Source organism: Archocentrus centrarchus, chromosome 17 (assembly GCF_007364275.1).
Source record: "Archocentrus centrarchus isolate MPI-CPG fArcCen1 chromosome 17, fArcCen1, whole genome shotgun sequence".
Classification (NCBI taxonomy): Eukaryota; Metazoa; Chordata; class Actinopteri; order Cichliformes; family Cichlidae; genus Archocentrus; species Archocentrus centrarchus.
The window spans coordinates 15,219,271-15,239,361 of NC_044362.1; the positions used below are offsets into that span (position 1 = coordinate 15,219,271).

The window sequence follows — 20,091 nt, forward strand, 5'->3', positions numbered from 1 at the left end:
TTCTTGCATTAATGAGCAGCTGAACAAAATGTCCAGGGATTGTATGACGGCTACAGTGTGAAATAATTTTTTCACTTTATTACTCAACTCTGGTATAACTGGACTATGGTTTTACTTTGCAAAACTATTTTCTGTGGACTTTCATTTGTAAACAGTTTTTTAATGATGAATCAGGGCACAGCGTTGATACATAAAGAAAAAAAAAAACTTTATTGACAACCATCACATTTCAACATACTGCAGTTTTCAAAAATTGAAAGCTTTTTACAAAGAGCACAAGGAAAGTGTTGTTAAAGCATCACATCATACACACAATCATAAAAGTTTACATCACAATTATCTGACCTAATTGCTCTTTCATTAATCTTTAATTAAGGCACATACGGCAGCAATTAAGAGGTTACATCTCTGATATCTTGCAAGCAAGGCAAGACTCAGGTGGTGTTTTTCAACAAAATTCACTTTGGGATTGTCTCAAATATTTAACTCTGGTAAGCAACTTGTGACCCTCAATCTTTTTGAGGTTTAGTCTGCTGCATGCTGTTTTAATGCTGGACTTCAAATATCTCAGTAACACACAGTCCCACAACTCACCACAAGAAGCAAAAGATAAAAAAAAAAAGATCTGTACACACACAAAAACAATGGATAATCTTTTCAAAAGTAAATAATACATGAAAGATAACTGATGAAAATCAATTAATCAGCACAAGACAGTTTGTGCCCTATTTAGAGTAAATACTCAGTGAAATCACAGACGCGCACACACACTCTCAGACTCTCACTTTATAACTCCCATGCTTCTGCCTTTCCGCCTTTCTGACGCTCAACTCTAATTGTCGCTCCTCCTGAGTTCTGCAAAGTAGCACACGTGAAACCAGGAGATGAGTTTTTTTTCTTCCCTGTATTTCTTCTACCTGACCTCCACCTTGAGGAATGTGAGGAATGTTTATGTTAAAAAAATGTCCCCACATGTTTTTGTTATCATGACTGACAGATGGAAGCATGACCTGAGCTATATCACATCATGGTGCTGAATGACAAATTCCCAAATACCTAAAATGGAAAAACTGAAACTGTCAGTATGTCAGTGCTGCCTTGTAGAAATCTTTGCACAGCAGGTATTGGCCAACAGGAGGAGCTGACAGGCCCTTTTTCTCTTCTATACGTCACATGAAAGCAAAGAACATTTACTGATACAGTAAAAAAAAAAATAATAAGTGTCATAAAGATCTACATTTAACAGGATTCTGTCAAAGTGCACAATCGGGGCTCTCACAGAACATACTATGCAAACAAGAAAGAGATATATTTAAATACAGGTTAAACAAAGAAATTAAAGTTTGTTTATTCACAGCAATCTATCAACACCAATTGTATTAAAAGGTGACTTCTACTGACCAAGAGCCACACCATCCAAAAATCCTCATCATTCAGGACTCTTAACCCCGCCAATGATGTGAGGTGCAGCACTGCTGCACCCACCACCTCGGCTGACCAATAAACACACGTACACGCATACACACCTGGAGGTATCTATGGTTACCCCGAGTTACATCTTTACATGTAAGTGTACAGGTGAGATGTGGCAGCATTGCACTACAACTCTGCGATGAACCTACGCTGCTCCAACGCATCCACACCAAGTGGTAAAAGTCACACACATCCTTACATACACACCATTTATTCAGAGAAGTCTTGAGTTTGATCTGCAAAGGCTTCTCACATCTACAGAACCACCCACAAGCCCGTACACCAATGGACCGACATTGGCATAATGACGTGTCATACAATAAACATCCAATTATTTAAAAAAAAAAAAAAAAAAAAAAAGAAGCACAACCAAGTATAACTTACAATTATTTTTTAAAAAAGGCAATAATGAGGCAAATAATAATAATTAAAAAGGAGAAAAAAATACAGCTTAGAAGGTGATATCACTGTAGAGTGTAAAATGTGAGGTGCTGACACAGGTGGAGCACGGGAAGAGAAACACATATGGGAAGTGGAATTTAATGTCGAGTGGTGATGAGAGGGGAAAAAAATAAGGAAACACAAGGGAAGAGCTAACAGTGGCTGGAGTCCAATATTTTTACAGCTTCTGCTCTTTACCTCTTCTCTTAACTCGACTCTGGGTCGAGGGGTGAAAGCGCTTCATGTTTATGACAGCTGATACTGTGGGAGAGCAGCTGGCTGACTGTTTATCCACAGTTCTATCAGGTCATTTTCAGTATCAAGAAGAGTTTAAGAAAAACAGAGCACAGTTCTTTTTGGTTCTTTGCCAGTTCATGGCATAACTCGACTTGGGCACAAGGTGAGTCATCTGACCTGACCACTCAGGTCAGTTAGTCAAAAATATTCTGTCATTCATATATATATATATATATATATATATATATATATATATATATATATATATATATATATATATATATATATATATATATATATATATATATATATATATATATATATGGCTCTTTGTGGGTATTTTTCGTGTTTGCCTTAAAGTGTTGTTTTTACTCATCAGAACCCTCATTAATCATCAATGACCTAAATCTCGGGGTTATATTTTGCACAGCAATAAAAGCAGAGGGCTGGGAAGTTTTTTTTGTTGTTTTTTTTACTTATGACCTATATATAAATGATATGACAAATAAAATTAATAAATCGAAGGCCAAAAATTATTAAAGTAACTGGGAGTATTACCATTTGTTTTTCACTTACTGATTAACTTTAGTTCACCCCAAAATCAAATTAAGATTTTTCTCTGCAGTGCTATTTTGCCCTATGGACTCTCAGCTGTGATGTTTTTGGTGCCATTATATGCAAAAAAGAAATCTGAATTTAGAGTCTTTATAAATGAACAAGTAATCGGGATTTGTTTTTTCCCAAATATCTATAGTATGATTTATGACTGATGATCATCAACAGCTTCTTTAGTTCTATTACAAATTATGCATTTCTTCCCAGTACTGTGCAGAAACTACTGATACAAAGCACAGCTATCATGCTGATCTGTTTCCACTTTATCTCTGGTTGCAGAAAAGTCATTAGTGTTATCAACATCTAAGCACTTCCACAGAAAGGCTATAAAGACAACAAAAGATTCACAGCACCACAATGAGTCTTGCTACATGATGCTATGAGGAAATAAATTAGCTCACTGATACTGTGGTTTGAACTATTAAATGTGCCTCTTATTAAAAAAAAAATTTGGTTAATGTTTATGCTGTGTATGTGGTACGAGTACTTGGAGAGTTCTTTAGTGTTTGCTCTCATATTGAGAGTGTGTCTGTGCGTGTTTCTGTTCAGGGTCATGACTTGAAGTATCTGTCATTGTAACGGTGGATGGTTACACAACCATGGTAGGAGATGGCTCGCGGCATGGTGGCTGCTCCTGTGATGATGCCTGTTGCTGGGTCGTAACACAGGATGGTGTCTGTGGCGTCGCCATTTTCCCCTCTGCCACCAAGGATGTAGATCTTTCCGTTACACACTGACATGCCACAGCTCTCCTGTGGTTAAAGAGAGTGAGAGAAATTAAAAGAGTGCAGCTTCAGAGTATAGAATATTTAACATTCTTGCAGCTAAAGCCAGCTTGTGGATTCAGTGCTCGGTGTTTGTGTGTAATATTAACCTGTTTGTTAAAGCTCTGAACCACATGCATCCAGTAGTCCTCTACAGGGTCGTAGCAGTAGATGGACTTTGTGAGACCGCCGCACACATAGATCAGATTGTTGAGAGATACTGCTGAGATGCAACGCTTGGCAATGGGGATGTTGGCACGTAGCAACCAGGAATCTGTCTCTGGATCATAGCACTGAACCTGTGACATGTTTTACAGATAGTAGTGTAAGATTAAACTCATACTCTTTATCTTTTTTAAATGTGTGTGTGTGTGTGTGTGTGTGTGTGTGTGTGTGTGTGTGTGTATAGCAGCTGTGAAAGCAGAAACAACTGAAATAAGTGTAGCCCATTCAGTGGTTACTGACTTCTCTGTGGGCTGATATAAGAGTGTCTCTGTGTGGTTTTGCATACAATCCAAACATTCCCTCACCCACTTATCTTTAAAATAGCCTCCCCTCACAATGTTTGGTCTCATACGACTCTTATTGTGCACAGGGTCTCACTGAGACAGATTAGGACCTTTGGGACCAATGTAAATGACCCTGTTAGAAGACCCAAGAGATGAATAGATTAAAAGTCTGGAGTCAGCATGGGCTCTTAGTCTTATCAGGCTGCCCCTCTGCCCATGGATGTGTGTTTTCTACTCTGAATAGACAAACAAATATGCCAGCAATTTCATAGACATGAATAAGTGCTTCAGTGGAACTTTAGGTTCCTAAGAAAGCCACCGTCTTCCTGTTTACTACCAACAATGTGGCTGTCACTCAAAACAAACTGAAACTATTCCAAGGTACTTGATAAGTCCAAATTCTGAAGCTATCAGTTTCACATCTCAGTGTGACAGATGACAAATCCTATTTAAGCCTTATGTAGGTTATCGCTATGGTCAGTGATAAAATGGTCAGTCGTTGTATTCCATTCTATTTTTCTTCTTACTGTAACATTTTCTGTATGTGTATGTCATTGTATTAAGTTGTTGTAGTTTAACTTCTACGAGTAAATACTATGAAGTGAAACCTGAAATATGATGCAATTTAAAAATTCCATGGAGATTATAACCTGGATACAATTAAGGAAGTGAAACAAGGTAAATCAGGACCAACCAGACTGAGCAGGATGTACTTGTTACTACCTACACAAATCTACCAATCAATGTTTAATAGATGTTGTACTGTAACTTTATGAAAGCTAAAAATGTTGGATAATAAATTATTGCTATTTAAGCCTTTTTCTTTACTCTACTTAGGAAAAATATGATCTTTATATGATCATGAGGCCTGTACATATCATGTTATGTGGTGTTTTAAGTAAAAGAGCTTAAAAAGAACCAAAAAACAAAACAGGATTTTTCCCTGTGCACTACACCTGTAATTAATGAAAACAACAGACACTAAAGGCGTGTTGAGCTGCCATCACTGTTTTTGAGTATGTGGGCGCACACATCCGTTTATCACCTTGTCTGAACAGGTTTCATCGTCAGGCCCTCCTCCAATGACAAAGAGCTTGCCTGCACAGCTGGCCACAGCTGGAGAGCTTACAGCTTCTTTCATGGGAGCCACTTCTGTCCAACGGTTTGAGAAGGAGTCATAACACTCCACACTGCTCAGGCGGCTCTGGCCATCATAACCACCCACAGCGTAGACCTGAGGGCAGGCACACAAATGAATATGGGTCAGATGAAGAAACTAAAAGTTAAAGAAACGTTAACCACACGGAAATAAAATTATTCACATTATTCCCCACAAGAAAAAAAAAAGAGGTTTGCATTTAAGCTCATTACTTGTGAATGTGAACAACAGCTTTCATATCAGCTTTAGAGAACCAGTTTTTCAGGTGCAGAGGAATGATGACGTACTTCTTCTGAATAAGCACAGTTATCCTTTTCCTTGCTGCTCTTACACATGTAAACACTGCTGTGGTCCCCTGGAGAGCCAAGCTCTTCTGCTAAACTTTAATATAAAATGTTGATGACTGCAAATGACTCAGTGTTACAGTGTACTTATCACAGCCTGGATTTCCACATTATTATGCTGCCAAATACTATCTCTGGTTAAGCAAATCTGATGATAAATATGCATAAACTATATTACAAAGTATAGCAACAGAACTGGGAGTACTGTGCTGACATAAGACAGACCATGTAACCTCCTGGTTACAAATGATACCACAAGTGGAAACAAATCCCAACAGGATAAATATTGAGCTGATCGGGCATGAATAAGATTGTTAATGAAAAAAAAAGTTTCAAAAGTTTGTGAAAGATGCAGATTTATTCTTCAGTTATGTTAATAACATATTCTGAAAAGAGCTCACATGTCATGAATACACAGTGAACAGCATTACTGCTTAAAAACATCGTGTTATGCAAGAGAAAACCTTCAGGCTGTTCCTGGCTCTCTGCAAAACAGGAAACAAATAAGCACAGACAAGAAAAGAGGAAAAAAGGAGAGAGAGGAACAAAGAAAGATGGAGGGAAAGAAGAGGAACAAAAAGACGGAAGCTGATGGGACACACAGGTATTAACATTCAACGCCTGGCTAATGCTGAATAGCTCTACCGTTGTTCAACTGAAAAGCTGATCATCCGTAGTCTTGTTTACAACTCATGTGGTTACAAGGTAGTGTTGTTTCTGTCTGCATGTATTGTCAATGATGGCAACACAAAACTGAGCGCACATTTAGTGGCGGGCAGCTGCCACGTTGTAATTCACAGAATAAGACTGTGGGCATGCAGGCCAACTGAAATTTGTTTGTTTTTAATATTTACTGTTGATACAGCTGATAAACTTTAAAAGCAGATTGTTTTTTTCCTAAAAATGAAAGATGGAAGAGAAACAAAGAGAGATAAGAAGAAAACAGAGTACCGAGAGATAAAGCTAATCAAGTGTTTTCATTAGAGCTGCTGGTTTTGATGAGATGGTTCACTCATTTATTTTCCTTCCCATTTTAACCATAATTTCCAATAATAATCCAATAAACATGTAAAGCTAGATACGCACCTTAAGAGTGCCCACAATATCTTTTTCTTTTTTTAAATATATTTTGGTGAGCTGAGGCTTTAAAGTGCATTGAGGATATCCAGACATGAGTTTGTTTAAAGAAGGCAGTGGAAAGGAGTGGGGGTGGGGCACTGGATCAGTCTTTTTTGCACCCTTGCCACTCTGCACTCATTTAATAAGTCACCAGCTTTTGATACTCTGTAAAAAAAAGTTTATCAATATGTGCACATAATGGTAGCACAGACATAAAGTTTGCAGCTTTCATATAAACAAACGAAGCTAAACAAAAGTCCGAACATACATGCTCATTTTATGACCATATATAAGCACTGAGCCACTGGAGGAATGATTAACAGCTTCCTTAACATGTGTTGAGTAAGATGTAGTTACAGTGAGAGAAACACAAAGCGACTACAGCAGGGGGACAAAAACACGAGTATAAATAGACAGCATGAAAGAGAGACAGAGTGTGTGTGTCTGTGTGAAAAAGAGAGACTGACAGTGAGAGGGTGAAAATTATAATAGATGTGAACAGCCGTCAGCAAGTGCCACCATAACAAGGAGAGGAAAACAAGTGGTGACCTATTTTAGATTATACGCTATGGAAACTAGACCAGTCCAACAGGACGTATCAGACTGCAGGACACTGAGAAGTATGTGAGTGCGTGTGTGTGTGTGTGTGTATGTGATCTTGTATCTAGCTTTACAGGTTTATACTTAAAGTTAATAAATGAACACGTAAGTGTAGTAAGATGATTATTTGAGTAGTACTGCAGTAGAATGTGTTTGCATGAAAGCCTGGACATGCATTTTACAGGCCTGTTCACACTCATCTTTGTTATTCTAAACTTGCAAGTGGAACATCAGTGCTTTTCACCAGAAGGGGAAATTACAGTCTGAATGAGGAAATGAGTGGGTATAAACTCAGGAGGAGAGGATCTGAATTCTGAGGAAAACTGACAAACAGAAAGATACATTGTTAAGGGGGGGGGGGTACTGCCTCAGAGATGAAAAGGCCAGATAACAATCTGGAATGAGACCAAAACAAAAAGCATGAACAGGAAAAACATTCAAGATCAAATATGAGGAAATTAAAAGGGGTGAACACCAAAGACGATTCTGAGGTAAAATGATAAAACAAATTTGCACTATAAATATATATTCAGGTAATTTGCTAAAGTATAAATAAAGGCATTATCTCTGATAGATGTTTATTTACCTTCAGTTAGGAGAATGGTTACTAAAAGGATCAAGAAGGATAAAGTTTTTAATCTTAACCTTTAACAACTGAAATAAACAAAGAAATGTTGACAAAAATAGTATAAAAGAGAATTAAAAACAAAGAAGCTTTTCAAGAACAGTAATTATGTATCTATGGTTTTAGATATCATTGCCCTCTTAAAATAACAGCCCGTGTCATTTTTTAATGAAAGTTTTATTTTTGCCTAAATCATCATATTTCCATTGTTTGGTTCAGTTTTTTTGTCTTTTTTACAAAACCTGAAAAAAATTAGGTAGGCCATTATTTTAAGAGGGTGACAACATGCTTACATGTACGATTTATGTCCAGTTTAAGGCTTGAGTTGCAAAATTTGTACTTTGGTATAGAAATTGAGCATTTTATAATGGTACAAATTATGGCATTATGGCAACGATGGCATTTTATTTTAATCAAACAGGTTTTGCATGAGAGTACCCAGTCAGCTCCAGATTGTTACATTTAAACTTGGTTTCCTTTAATGTTCAAGTATCAGTCATGTTTTCACCACAAATGCATCCATGATTCGCTTTGTAGTTAATTACTGACTCTTATAGCCACACCATGACTATTCGACTAATTGCCACACTGTTGTGGAACACCAGCACGTAGACCAAACGCACGTATGTGGTTTGCTGTGGCAGGGCAACAAAATATTTTGAGTGCTGTCTAGAAGTCAGCATAGAAAATCCAATACAGATCAAAGAAACATCAGAAAAATAAGAAAAGGATGTTTCCACTACAGCCCTACAAACGATAAGAACCCTGAGTCACATCCTTTGTGAAAAAGTAAATAGAGTGCTGTTTCAAAGCTTTCCATGAATACGTCATGTTTGTAATGATGGGTCTGCATTTGTGACTAAAGCACATATGACCTTTGGAGAGTGATGTATTTGCCTAACTCATGCATGTATAAATGTGTGCATGTGTGCTCATGTGTGCAGAGGCTCCACTGGCCTGATTCTAATGTCACTATTTTGCAATGTGTGACTGTTAGAACATGCCAGCTTTGACAGAACATACTGATAAAACTTTTTTGGAGCGTTAACTTTTCGAAACTAGAAGCAGTTATCAATTTCCATCTGTAATGACAGACTTCACAATCTAGTTTAAAAAACAAAAAAACAAAAACACAAAATATGATATAATGTGGAAAACTAGCAGAACAAATTTATTCTAAATTATGATAGTTACCATTCTTGCAGGATGAAGCCACAGCCTATAGGAAACTGAGCAGCCTTGTACTGTACATACTGGGATGAATTATAATTACATGTGTAGATCGAGTACGTGTTTACAAACTCATCTGGAACTCTTGAATCTCTGTATAGTTTTCCTGAGCAGAGACACATGAAGCGTGATACAGGTTAGTGGATATCCACTGCCTTCCAAGAATGTCCATCTGCCCTGTACGAAGGAGTGTGAATAGTTCTGGAAATCTGGGGCATCTTAAAGAAAAGGCTGTGAAAATATCTGTAAAAGATTGTTTAGAATATCTTCAAAACATAAAAAGTTTTGGTGGTAATAACTGCAAGTGACAGTTGAGTTATTTTCAGTGTACAAGGTGTGGAATGACTGAATCAGCTAGTTTTCCGGTAGCTGAGGTCACTGTTTAGATGCCAATTTAAAAAGGAAAGCAATTTTCTTTCTCTTTGTTTAATAGGCTCCTATGTATGAGGATTTGTGAGATGAGCAGGCACCAGCTGTTTACAAACCTGTGACATGTGAGGAGAAAGCATCCTATAGCTAAATGGAACTAGAATAAGAATTGGCCTTTTTTTTTTGCAAATAATGACTGAATCAGGTTTACAGGCAAGTAACGACTGAGGCAAGTAACGACTGAGGCAAGTAACGACTTCATCATTTCTAAAACTATTTCCTTCAAGCTTACATGGAAAACCATATACGCAAGGCTGGCACGAGACCCATGACTGTAGTCAAAAAACCCCATGGAACAAATTCCAGAAATTCCTAAATATGTAGATGTCTACTCCGTTGTACTTCAGCTCATCTATGTAAAAAAAATCCTCAGTAATAAGGAAACAGGAAGCAGTAAATATACTGAGCATATGTCACTTTTTTTTTTATTACTCAAATTTTTGTAACCAAACGACACATTTTCTTGCACACAAAACAAAACTGAACTTTAATCAAAGGGCATGTGCTGGATTCATACTGATGTAATGGAGCGTTACGCTGTAGCACATGGTGCATTTGTGACTTGACTGTAGGTTACACACTTTTCTATATACATGTTCCAATGTGGCCAGGCTATGCTGGCTATGACAAACATCTCAGAGACAAATTACATAGGAATTATAAATTTCATAGGAAACGTCATGTTAGTGTCTGTATAAGAATGTCTATAATTTCTTTAAACTATAGAAAAATATTTATAGTAACAACTACAGTGGGAAGTACAGTTTTTCTCTGTACAGGGTACAAAACAACTGAATCAGCTACAGTTTTCCAGTAGCTGAAACCACTGTTTAAATGCCAGTTTTTAAAAGAATGCAAACTTCTCTCTTGAATAGGCTCCTGCGTATCAGGATTTGTGAGTCAAGTTGGCACCAGCTGTTTACAAACCCTGAGGCAACACATGGATATCTGAGTGCAGAAAGCAGCCTATGATCAAATGGAACTGGAATAACAATTATTATAATTTCTTTCTTACTATTACTGACAGAATTAGGTTTAAGGCCTGAAGATGTTTTAATGTCAATCATCCCTAAGTATACAAAGCCTTGAGCATTTCCTCCAAGCTGACCCGGAAAAGAATATATGCAAGAGTGGAATGAGACCCATGATGAATACGCATGATTCGAAAAGCTCCATGGAACAGATTCCACAGATTTCTCAAAATGTCAGCCCCTTTGAACTGTATCTGAGATACGTTAAAAAGTATGTGAAGAAGTAAGGAAGATAATGGTGGCGCTATGCGCTCTGTTCATACCGCTCTCACAAACAAATTTCTGTAAACACACATTGCAGTTTCCTGTGAAGTATAACGGCCAAGCTACGATAGCTATGAAATCTTGGAGATAGCTATGACATCCTGGAGAAAAAAGACCAGATGTTATATCACCTGTTATAGAAAAGGTTACGAAAATATCTTTATGAGAACGTCTGCAGTTTCATTTAAAATACAGAAGAAAGTTTATATGAATGACTGCAAGTGACACTCACGTGTGATTCTCCCTCGTCCTTTCATAAAAGTGACATTCTATCATAAACTGAATGAAAAATACTAACTTGTGGTGTTGCTGTGATGCTGTCACTGGGTAAAACCTCACGCTGAAACAAATCAGATGTTAAGAGGCACATTTCCCTCCTTACCTTGCCCAGTAGTACACCCATCTTGTGTCTCCAGCGACCTTTGTTAAGAGAAGCCACTCTGATCCACAGGTTGAGCTGGGAGTTATACATCCACACATCCCTGCTGTTTATGCGACCGCCTAAAAAATAAAAACCACAAAGAAGCTCTCATGAATACAGTTAAGACAGCTCTGAGTTCAGTTTCAGCTGGAAAGCCAAAACATAAATTGAGCGCTACACATTATAATACTTCAAGCTCCAGAGATATTATAGAGCTTTATTTACTAATATTTGTGTTTTTAATAAAAATCAGTCCTATATAAAAGTTTTAAAAGTCTACTCTCTGAGCAGCAGGCTTTGGATAGTGTGTTTTTGTCTAAGTAGTAATTTCTTCTAACTAGGTCAGAGCTGTAAGTCTTATATGACTCTGACAAAAGGATTTTACACACACACACACACACACACACACACACACACACACACACACACACACACACACACACACACACACACACACACACACACACACACACACACACACACACGTACAATTACATTTCAGTGATTTAATCTGTTTTTTTTTTTTGTTTGTATTTATGTTCAAAGCAGACACACAAAATGAAAGGATCTTTGTCAGCTAACAATCAGAACATGACTACTACTACTACTGCCACAAGTCCTTATCTGTCATCTATGACATTATGGAGAATAAGGACAGTCATTTGACCAAGTAATAACATGGCCCAGACACATTTCAAGCAAGCCCAAACTTGTGCTCTTCTTCTCTCTCCATAACTCCCCAGCCCCCGCCCCCGCCCCCAAACACAGACACCAGGAGAAAAAAACAGAGATTCTCCTCCAACTTTTTATTAAACTGGAAAAAAATGTGTAAACAGTAAAATTGGAGAAGAAAAACCTACTGTTATAAAACATTTCTTTGAAAAAGCCAGTCTAGGAAACAGGTTGCTGGCTTTTATCCAACAACCTGTTATGCACTACGTGTCTGCTCAGATGGCTGTTTACTTTGTACAGGACACAAGCGAGTAGCCATATGGAGTAATGCTCAAGTGTAAAAAAGACTGAAAGGGGTCTTCTGCTCATCTGTTTTTATTGCTGGAGATAGCATAAGTAATTAATGTTCAATCATTTTATATTATTTAGCAGAGCAGAGTGTGTATTGGATTAATAATCTGCAGGAAATATCAAAGATCCAGACAGTCTACTGCCCCTGAAGATCTGCTGTTGAAAGACTTGCAGTGATGGAGACCACTTCAAAGAGAGACATATACATTTAGAAAGCTAGTCAGAAAAGCACTACTTCTTCAGCAGAGGGCCTTTATCGCTATAAAAATGTCAGTAGCTAACATCCTCCTGGTGCAGATGGGATAGGGTCACTGCTAATCACTGTTTTTAAAGAAAAATTTGGGATGTCCCAACATCATTTGTGTGACATCTGTGTGTCTTTGAGACGCCAATTTGTATTTCTTAGAGTATGTCTTAGAATTCCAGTTATGAGAAAGCAACTTGTGACTATGAGATACATCCCTTTTACATGTTTGTGGCATGAACATATCTTGCTGCTCACTAGCTGACAATACAGTAGGAGGCTTATTACAGTGTTATTGATCAAAGTAAGTCAGTAGTGGCCAGAGTTCACATACAAGGACAGAAAGACCAGCGATGTTTTCAATACCCATATCCCATTTAAGACCACAGATAACTGTAGTTGTGCTACATGCCGGAGGCCCTGGATGGTATTGCGACAGATCCCAGTAAATACAAAAGGGCAGACAAAATGGGGGTATGAGCAGGAATGTGACTGAGATAAAAATAAAGTTAAGGAGAAGGACTTTAATGTATCAACACAAGTGGGTTAAAATAAAAGATTGAAAATCTGTCAACAAAGATCACAACAGGCTAAAAAGCAGTTGCTTATGTATGTCTGTGGCACAGGCACGGGGGCGGGGGGGGGAGAGAGGGGGGTATGTTGACGTTTTCAGGCTGCTTGCAGGCTGAGTGATAGCACACACGTGAGGACTTGGCACGATGAGAAAGCACTGCACTCTTTGCTGAAGGAGAGAACGTTCTTTTTTTCTCTCCGTTTCTTTCTATATTTTCCCCCCTCTTCTCTAGCAATGTTTTGATCCATTATGGCTGCGCAGCTCACTTAATGCATGTTTGAACATGAGAAGGCACATCAGAGCTCTTGTTAATGTATTTTTTCAGAAATCTTTTTTTTTTTTTTTTTTTAAATCACAAAAAAAAAAAACATGTTAACCTCCAGTCTCTCAATACAACTATACAGATGTGAGTTTGGCAACCAGCTTTACTCTGACCTCACCAGTTAAAATAAATGAAGAAATAGTTGGTTTTTTTTTCCCCCCACCAAAGGAGACTTGCAACACACTTGGCAGCATGTTGAAAAATGCAGTAGTCTTGCCAAGCATCCATGAAAGCTATACCTCAAGATTTATTGTAAAACATCTTACAGAAAAAACAAACAATGAAGGCGATTCAGAGAAACAACCAGTCAATTTTGTGACCTAGGGAACTGGTCAGTAGGAAGAGAAAGAAGGACAGAGACAGCCAATGAGGGTGTCTCATAGCACCAAGCCTGCAGAGTGCATCCAGATGTTGCGCTCATATTTTCCTTCAGCTCGAACAGGCTGAGGCCTTAAAAATAACACAGGGCAAACAGTCACCATGGCCTTTCCTGCCACTCTGCTGAGAGATTAGATGGCAAGTTAAGCACAGACCAAATGAGTCTGATGTGTACTCAGTACTAAAGTTTCTCCATACACAATTTATCTAACTTGTCTCATAGCGTACTGAATTCTAAATGTCCACTTTTTGTTTTATTTTGTTGAGTAAAAAACATACTGATTTACTAATTCATTCATAAGTAGTTTAAGAAAACAGTAGCTTAAATGTGGGTAAACGTTGGGTATTTAGTATCTGTCAAACTGGCTAGTAACTTAGAAAATTTATATGCCAAAGGTAACACATACCTGTGGTTGGCAGTTTGGCTTGTGTTCATTTCAAGCTTTGAAAGAGTCATGCAAATGAACTGTGACACATGCCAGGATCTTACCTGACACCAGGATGTCGTTGCGAAGGGCACAGACGGCATACTCTGACTTGGTGAACTCGGGCAGTTTTGCCAGTGATTTCCATTCTCCTGTGACTGGATCATAGCATTCAGTGTAGGGAAGGTTGAAGCCCCCCACCCGCTCACAGCCACCGACCACCACAATCACCTCTGTGTAGCCAGTCGACCTTTACAGAAAGAGCAGGGGGTGGGGGAGAGACATGAAAATTACAGATGTACATGACTGAAGAAATTACATAAACAAAACAAAAAACAGGAAAAACATGTTTAAATCAATGGGTGACTTTAGAGGAATAAACAAATTACAGACATGGTGTCTAGTTAAAATGCTGCTCTACGCAAAGGGCATGAATATATAAACATACACACATCAACACCTGGAGGGTAGAAACATTAAAAAATTTTCACAGAAATTACCTTCATTAATCTTCAAGGCAAAGTTCAGCTTACAATGAAGGTATCAATCTCTGGCACAACAAAAACACACTTGAGACTAAGCTTGAGCAGAATTTCCATGATCACAAAGTTTTCCTCTTTGGCTGTTCAACACATGCCGTGGATATGACTACATTTCCCATGGGAGAGCTAATTAACTACAGCCTCTTTTCTTGTCGTATCATTCTAACATTCAGACATCAGATATAGGGCTGTATTGTGTTCATAGGTAGGTGTATTTACAGTTTCTCTCATGGTTATCCGCTTGTTTACATGTCATGTGAAAAGGGGGTTTTAGAGCAGGTTCAAGTGCTATGGGGAAGTCTGGCCCTGGAGCAGTTTAGCTTTGTGTGTAAGCCTGTGTGCATGTGATCAATTTCTTTCTAGACGTTTCCTGGGGGAACAGAAGCCCTGATGTAGACACAGAAGGTGAAAATCAAGCATTTGTTTTGAGCAAGAGAGGATATGGCCCTCGGGGCAAGCCATGCAATCTGTATGGGGACCAACTGCTTGATTGGCTTGCTGATATGAACAGATGCGCCTAAAAACTGACAATACACTTGAAATACACGTCACACAGCCTTAACTGACAACTACAACTGCTCCCTATTTTTGTCTAACAACAAAGGAAGTTATACAGCCTACCACACAGTCTGCTTTTTATATGCTTCATAGGATTCAAGCAGCACCTGCTTTCGCCCAGAGACTTTAACATGCAGGTGGACAAAAGTAAACACACATGGAATATAAGGACTACTCAGTAAATAGGTACAAGGTTAACAGGTGAGGACAATGAAAACCCAAACACATCTGTAAGGTGAATTAGACTGGTGGTACGACAACAAGACTCAACATTTCATGATTACCATGTCTTGCATCACATAACTTTTTTGTTCTTTACAGTCATCAAGTCTGTGCATGAACATGCCCTGCCTACCTCATTATCATTTCCATTTCAACATAGGACTACAAAACAAAGCTGCATCAGTGACACACTCGTCTTTTCAACACAGTAACACTCCCTGTCCTGCTCACACAACACACAACAACAACAACACTGACATTGACTTCATATGAAAGTTGTAAAATCTAATTATGCAATGTGGGACATAAAAGGCTGGCTAACTGCTTTAAAAAGATGTGTTTATTATCACTGTGACATCTGTCATCAGTGTTTTAACCTAATAAGACAAAAAGGAGGCCAGAAAGGACAGTTCATTTACCATTCATGTGTCTGTAGGCCAACAAGTTATGCTACTTCCACAAGCTATCTAGGTTATCCATCACTTTCCTCATACGTGGGAGTCAACACTTACCTGCGTGGACGAGTTCTGGGTGACATCATTTCATTTCCAAGCACGTGGTACCGCCTGGCCTCATGGAGAAGCTGGTAGCACTCCGGGGCAGTCTGGATGAGCTGGTCTCCTTCCACCGTCTGAACAAAGTAGCTGGGGTGCAGAAGTGGCAAGCGGACATGGTGGAGCAGAGCCTTCAGTATGGGCCTCCTGCTCTCCACGCTGTGGTACACCCAACGCATCACTGCCTCAAACACAAACTCCTCCTTACAGACAGAAAGCTCATCACTGTTAATGTACTCTTCCAGCTCTTCTTTATGCAGGTCGAGGAACTCCTCGTGAAGAACCACCTCTGAGAAGTTGGCCAGGGCGTAACTGCGGCAGCGGCTGGCCAGCTGCTTCAGAGAATGCGCATCTGCAAAGCGCTGGATGCCCAAGCAGTTACATGGGTCCAGCTGGTCCTCTAGGAACTTAGCGCAGGCATCGCGAAGTGTGGTGATCTGGAAGAGGCTGGAGGTTTCAAAGAGAAACTGGACATTTTCAGTGGTGATTTTGGCACGTCCAGTGTAAACGTAGTTGAGGAAGGAGTCCATCGCCTCGGCCAGGATGCCATTAATCTCGACAAGCATCTCACGGCTCTCGCGGTGATCATTACAGAACATGGCTCTGAAGTAGGAAGAGCAGGCAGATAACACAGCGCGGTGGCAGGGAAACTCACGGCCCTGCACGCTGATGACCACATCGGTGAAAAGGCGGCAGTCACGGAATTCATTGAACACCTGCAGAATGCCCTCCGAGTGTGAGGATCCAGAGCAGAAATCCAGGACATCCTGGCTGGCTATATTTTTGCATTCAACCTCGAACACCTTGGGAAACAGAAACTTGTGTAAAGATGTGTTGTTTGATAAAATACCACAAAAGATTTGGAAATTAGTGGAAAGCAATGTGTCTTTTATTGACAGCACCTTGCGCTTGACAGCTGGTGAGTCTCTGATTCCAGAGTCCTCCCTGTTCAACCTTCTGCCCAGAATCAATACCATGGCTGCCACCTTCAATATACGCCTTTTTTTTAAGTACTTTTAAAGATACCTGAGGATGGAAAACAGGTAGTGCAAAAATATTACTATGTATGTATTATTATCATTTATTCTTTTGGAAATTGTAGGAGGGGATATTCAAAAAAAAAAGGGTCATGAATGCATAAACAGTGGCCTAATTAGATTACTACAGTAGGAATTGAGAACATTCATCAAGCAAACAAAGCACTCTTAGAGAAAAGCCACAAAGCATGTGTTTAGAAGTAGGCAAAATCACGCAAGCCCCTCACAAGCACATTTCTTAAGCCAGTGGGGGCAGAAATACACTTAGAGAGGAATTTCCAAGGAACTAAATCCCAGCTGAAAACAAATCAGTATGGCACCTTGTCTAGCATGCTGTGAAGCAGTTGTGCCCTGCAGCAATATGAACTGCATAATACGGAAGATGGAAAACAAAGAGATACAGGCGGGAAAGAGGTTGAGCAACGGTTGAAAGGCCAACCTACATGTCAGTCAGGTTTGTTTTTAAAGAGTGGGGGCAGGGATGCTATTAGATAATACAGTGTTTGAACAAGTGCAAAGTGAGGGCTACTTTTTTTAATATTTGGTTAAACTTGTAACAAGAGGCCTTGTAACTTGTACATTTGCCTCTTTGAGAAGAAAAGACTAGGGAATATCCCAGTAATCGTGCTTTGTTTACACACAGATAGACTGCATCTTTATTTAGGCCATGTAAAATTCTAAAGTTCTTGAGAATATTTGACCAAATTATTATTATTTATTATTATTTTTTTATTCAACGGCTATACTGTATTTTTAAAGCCGGCAACCTGTGCGGTCACTGGCTATTTTTAACTTGAACGACTCAACCTATTCACGTGCGTTAGCTGATTTACCGCAGGCAGCGGCAGCGGCACCTCATTGAAGTCATGCAGATTTAAAGACAGGTTTAGCCGGAGGAAACTGACGAACATTTACTTTGTGACTAATAGATAATAAGGTGGACACAAAAAATATGACATAAATAACAACCAACTTTAACGCATATTTTACATTGTGTTTACATTGTATTGCTGTTTGTTATTGAGATTAAATTTAATAAAAAATTACACACTAAAGGACTTAAGCATTAATAAGATGTTTTTAATATTTAAAAATGGTAATAGATGCAGAATTATTGCTTTATTTGACATTATTTTTTAATCAATAACATAAAAATATATATGAGTGTGTGGTTGGATAGCCATATGAGCATAAAGTATTTTATGTGTTTCGCCTAATTAGACAAAGGAAACTTGCCTCGTGCCATTAGCCGTTAACCCCCCCACACATTTTTTTTAACCTCGGCTCTTGTTTTACTAAATATTTTGCAACAAATTTAACCGAAAATCAAGTAATAACAAGCAGAAATAATTTTAAAATTAGCACCCATAAATGTTTACTTTTATGGGTAGAAAGTAATTACCTTATGCAGAAGGTTCCAGATGACGCTTCCTCCTCTGTCACCAGTGGATAAACAAGTTGAAGAAGAGTTAATCTGTATCCTGAAAAGCTTTAGCAGTGTATTTCACACTAGTTATGGTCGAAGGGTTAAGAAAAATAAAGTAGGCTGATATTCAGCCGGGACATGTTGCCTTGTGACAATGACAAAAACAAAAAGACTTCTAACTAGCTAACTGTAAACACTGAGCCTATATATACTTGTCAGAGAAAAAAAAATCACTGCGCCTACTCCGCTGGTGACACATACGCATCATGGGTAATGTAGTTGTACTTAATATCTGTTACTTAGGTTTGACGAATGAGAAAACTACATTTCCCAAGTGCTTCCAGTCCTCCACGTGGCCTTCCTTTGTTTGCAAACAAACGCAACTTTTACAGAGGAAAAAAAAAAGTTGACAGCGATCGAAGAAAACACGAAAAATAACACCAGTTTTTAAGCGTTGCTTACATGGATATGTAGACGTTAGGCTAGTATTTAGGAAGCTAACGTCATTAAATGAATTTTTGTTATGTAAAATACACACCCATATGAAATAAAAAGGTATTTAATGTTATATAATATACAGTGATAATCATAAGGGATATTCAGAAAACCTGTAGCAATAACTGCACTAACATGACCCTTTGAACACGTGAAAACATGATGAAAAGCAGCGAACTACATTTTTTTCAGGTGAAGGAGGAGGAACTTGGCCGGAATTAAGGATGTCACAACTTCCTTAGCCTGCTGCAAAATATTTCCGAGAGATTCCAGCTTAGTTCGTTGAAAAGCCAAGCATGTTATGAACCATGTGCCTAACTCTGGAAGCACACAAATAGCAAATTCAAACATATACATCAACAAAGGGAAAATTGTAGAGGCATACAGTGGCATCTGTATAAACCATGATCAGAACCCTGCTGTCACTAATCGCCAGCGTTTGACGTCATGCATTTACAATGTAAAGGTTAACACTACCTGCTATACCCAGTAATGCACAAGAACAAGAGCATCCACAGGATGAGGCACTTGCTGCCACATTCACCGGGCCAGTGTCATGCCAAAAGTGATTGCACGTGTTTGTATAGTTTTTTTTTTTTAAATGTCTTTTAACCTTGTTGCTGTTGGAAAATAGGGTGCATTCAACACAAGTTATGAAGGGGTTTTATTTCTATAAAATGACCTGTTTTGCAAATTTCCTTGTTACTGCATTATTACTTTTTTTTTTTCTTTTTTAAATCAAACTGTTATATTTGTCATTCATACTGCCCTCTTGGCCAGGTCTCTCTTGAAAAAGCGATTCTCAATCTCTGAGACTCTTTACCTGGATAAATAAAAGATATAAAAGTGACTTTGCCAGCAACTGCATTGTAAAACATTGTGACAAATGATTTTTTTTTTTCTGGCTCAAAACGACTTAATTTCATTCATGTTGGAAATGTTTGACAACTTAGAGGTCAACAGGTTATTTCCAGTTATTAAATACAGGCTCTTTTTTTTGGCAGATGATCACTTCCAAGAAACACCAGGA

At 38.6% G+C, this 20,091-nt stretch overlaps 1 protein-coding gene across 1 annotated transcript; it reads right to left on the reverse strand.

The window, feature by feature from the left end:
• Positions 1 to 2,466: 2,466 nt before the first annotated feature.
• On the reverse strand, positions 2,467 to 18,778 carry klhl24a (kelch-like family member 24a). Its single transcript, XM_030752878.1, has 8 exons — positions 18,543 to 18,778; positions 17,006 to 17,129; positions 16,062 to 16,906; positions 14,293 to 14,477; positions 11,223 to 11,341; positions 5,085 to 5,273; positions 3,641 to 3,829; positions 2,467 to 3,518 (listed from the first exon to the last, which is right to left on the reverse strand). The coding sequence occupies exons 2-8, from the start codon at positions 17,078 to 17,080 to the stop codon at positions 3,318 to 3,320; spliced, it is 1,803 nt and encodes a 600-aa protein (XP_030608738.1). The 5' UTR covers positions 17,081 to 17,129; positions 18,543 to 18,778; the 3' UTR covers positions 2,467 to 3,317.
• Between the last annotated feature and the right edge of the window lie 1,313 nt (positions 18,779 to 20,091).

What these genes read in the sequence shown, in the direction of transcription:
- klhl24a (XM_030752878.1), bottom strand. Translation starts at nt 17,080, where the DNA reads ATGGTATTGATTCTGGGCAGAAGGTTGAACAGGGAGGACTCTGGAATC. An exon ending in CACCAGCTGTCAAGCGCAAG is followed by an intron (nt 16,907 to 17,005) that starts GTGCTGTCAATA and finishes CTGTTTCCCAAG; the next exon opens with GTGTTCGAGGTTGAATGCAA. An exon ending in ATGAAACCTGTTCAGACAAG is followed by an intron (nt 3,830 to 5,084) that starts GTGATAAACGGA and finishes AACATGTCACAG; the next exon opens with GTTCAGTGCTATGATCCAGA.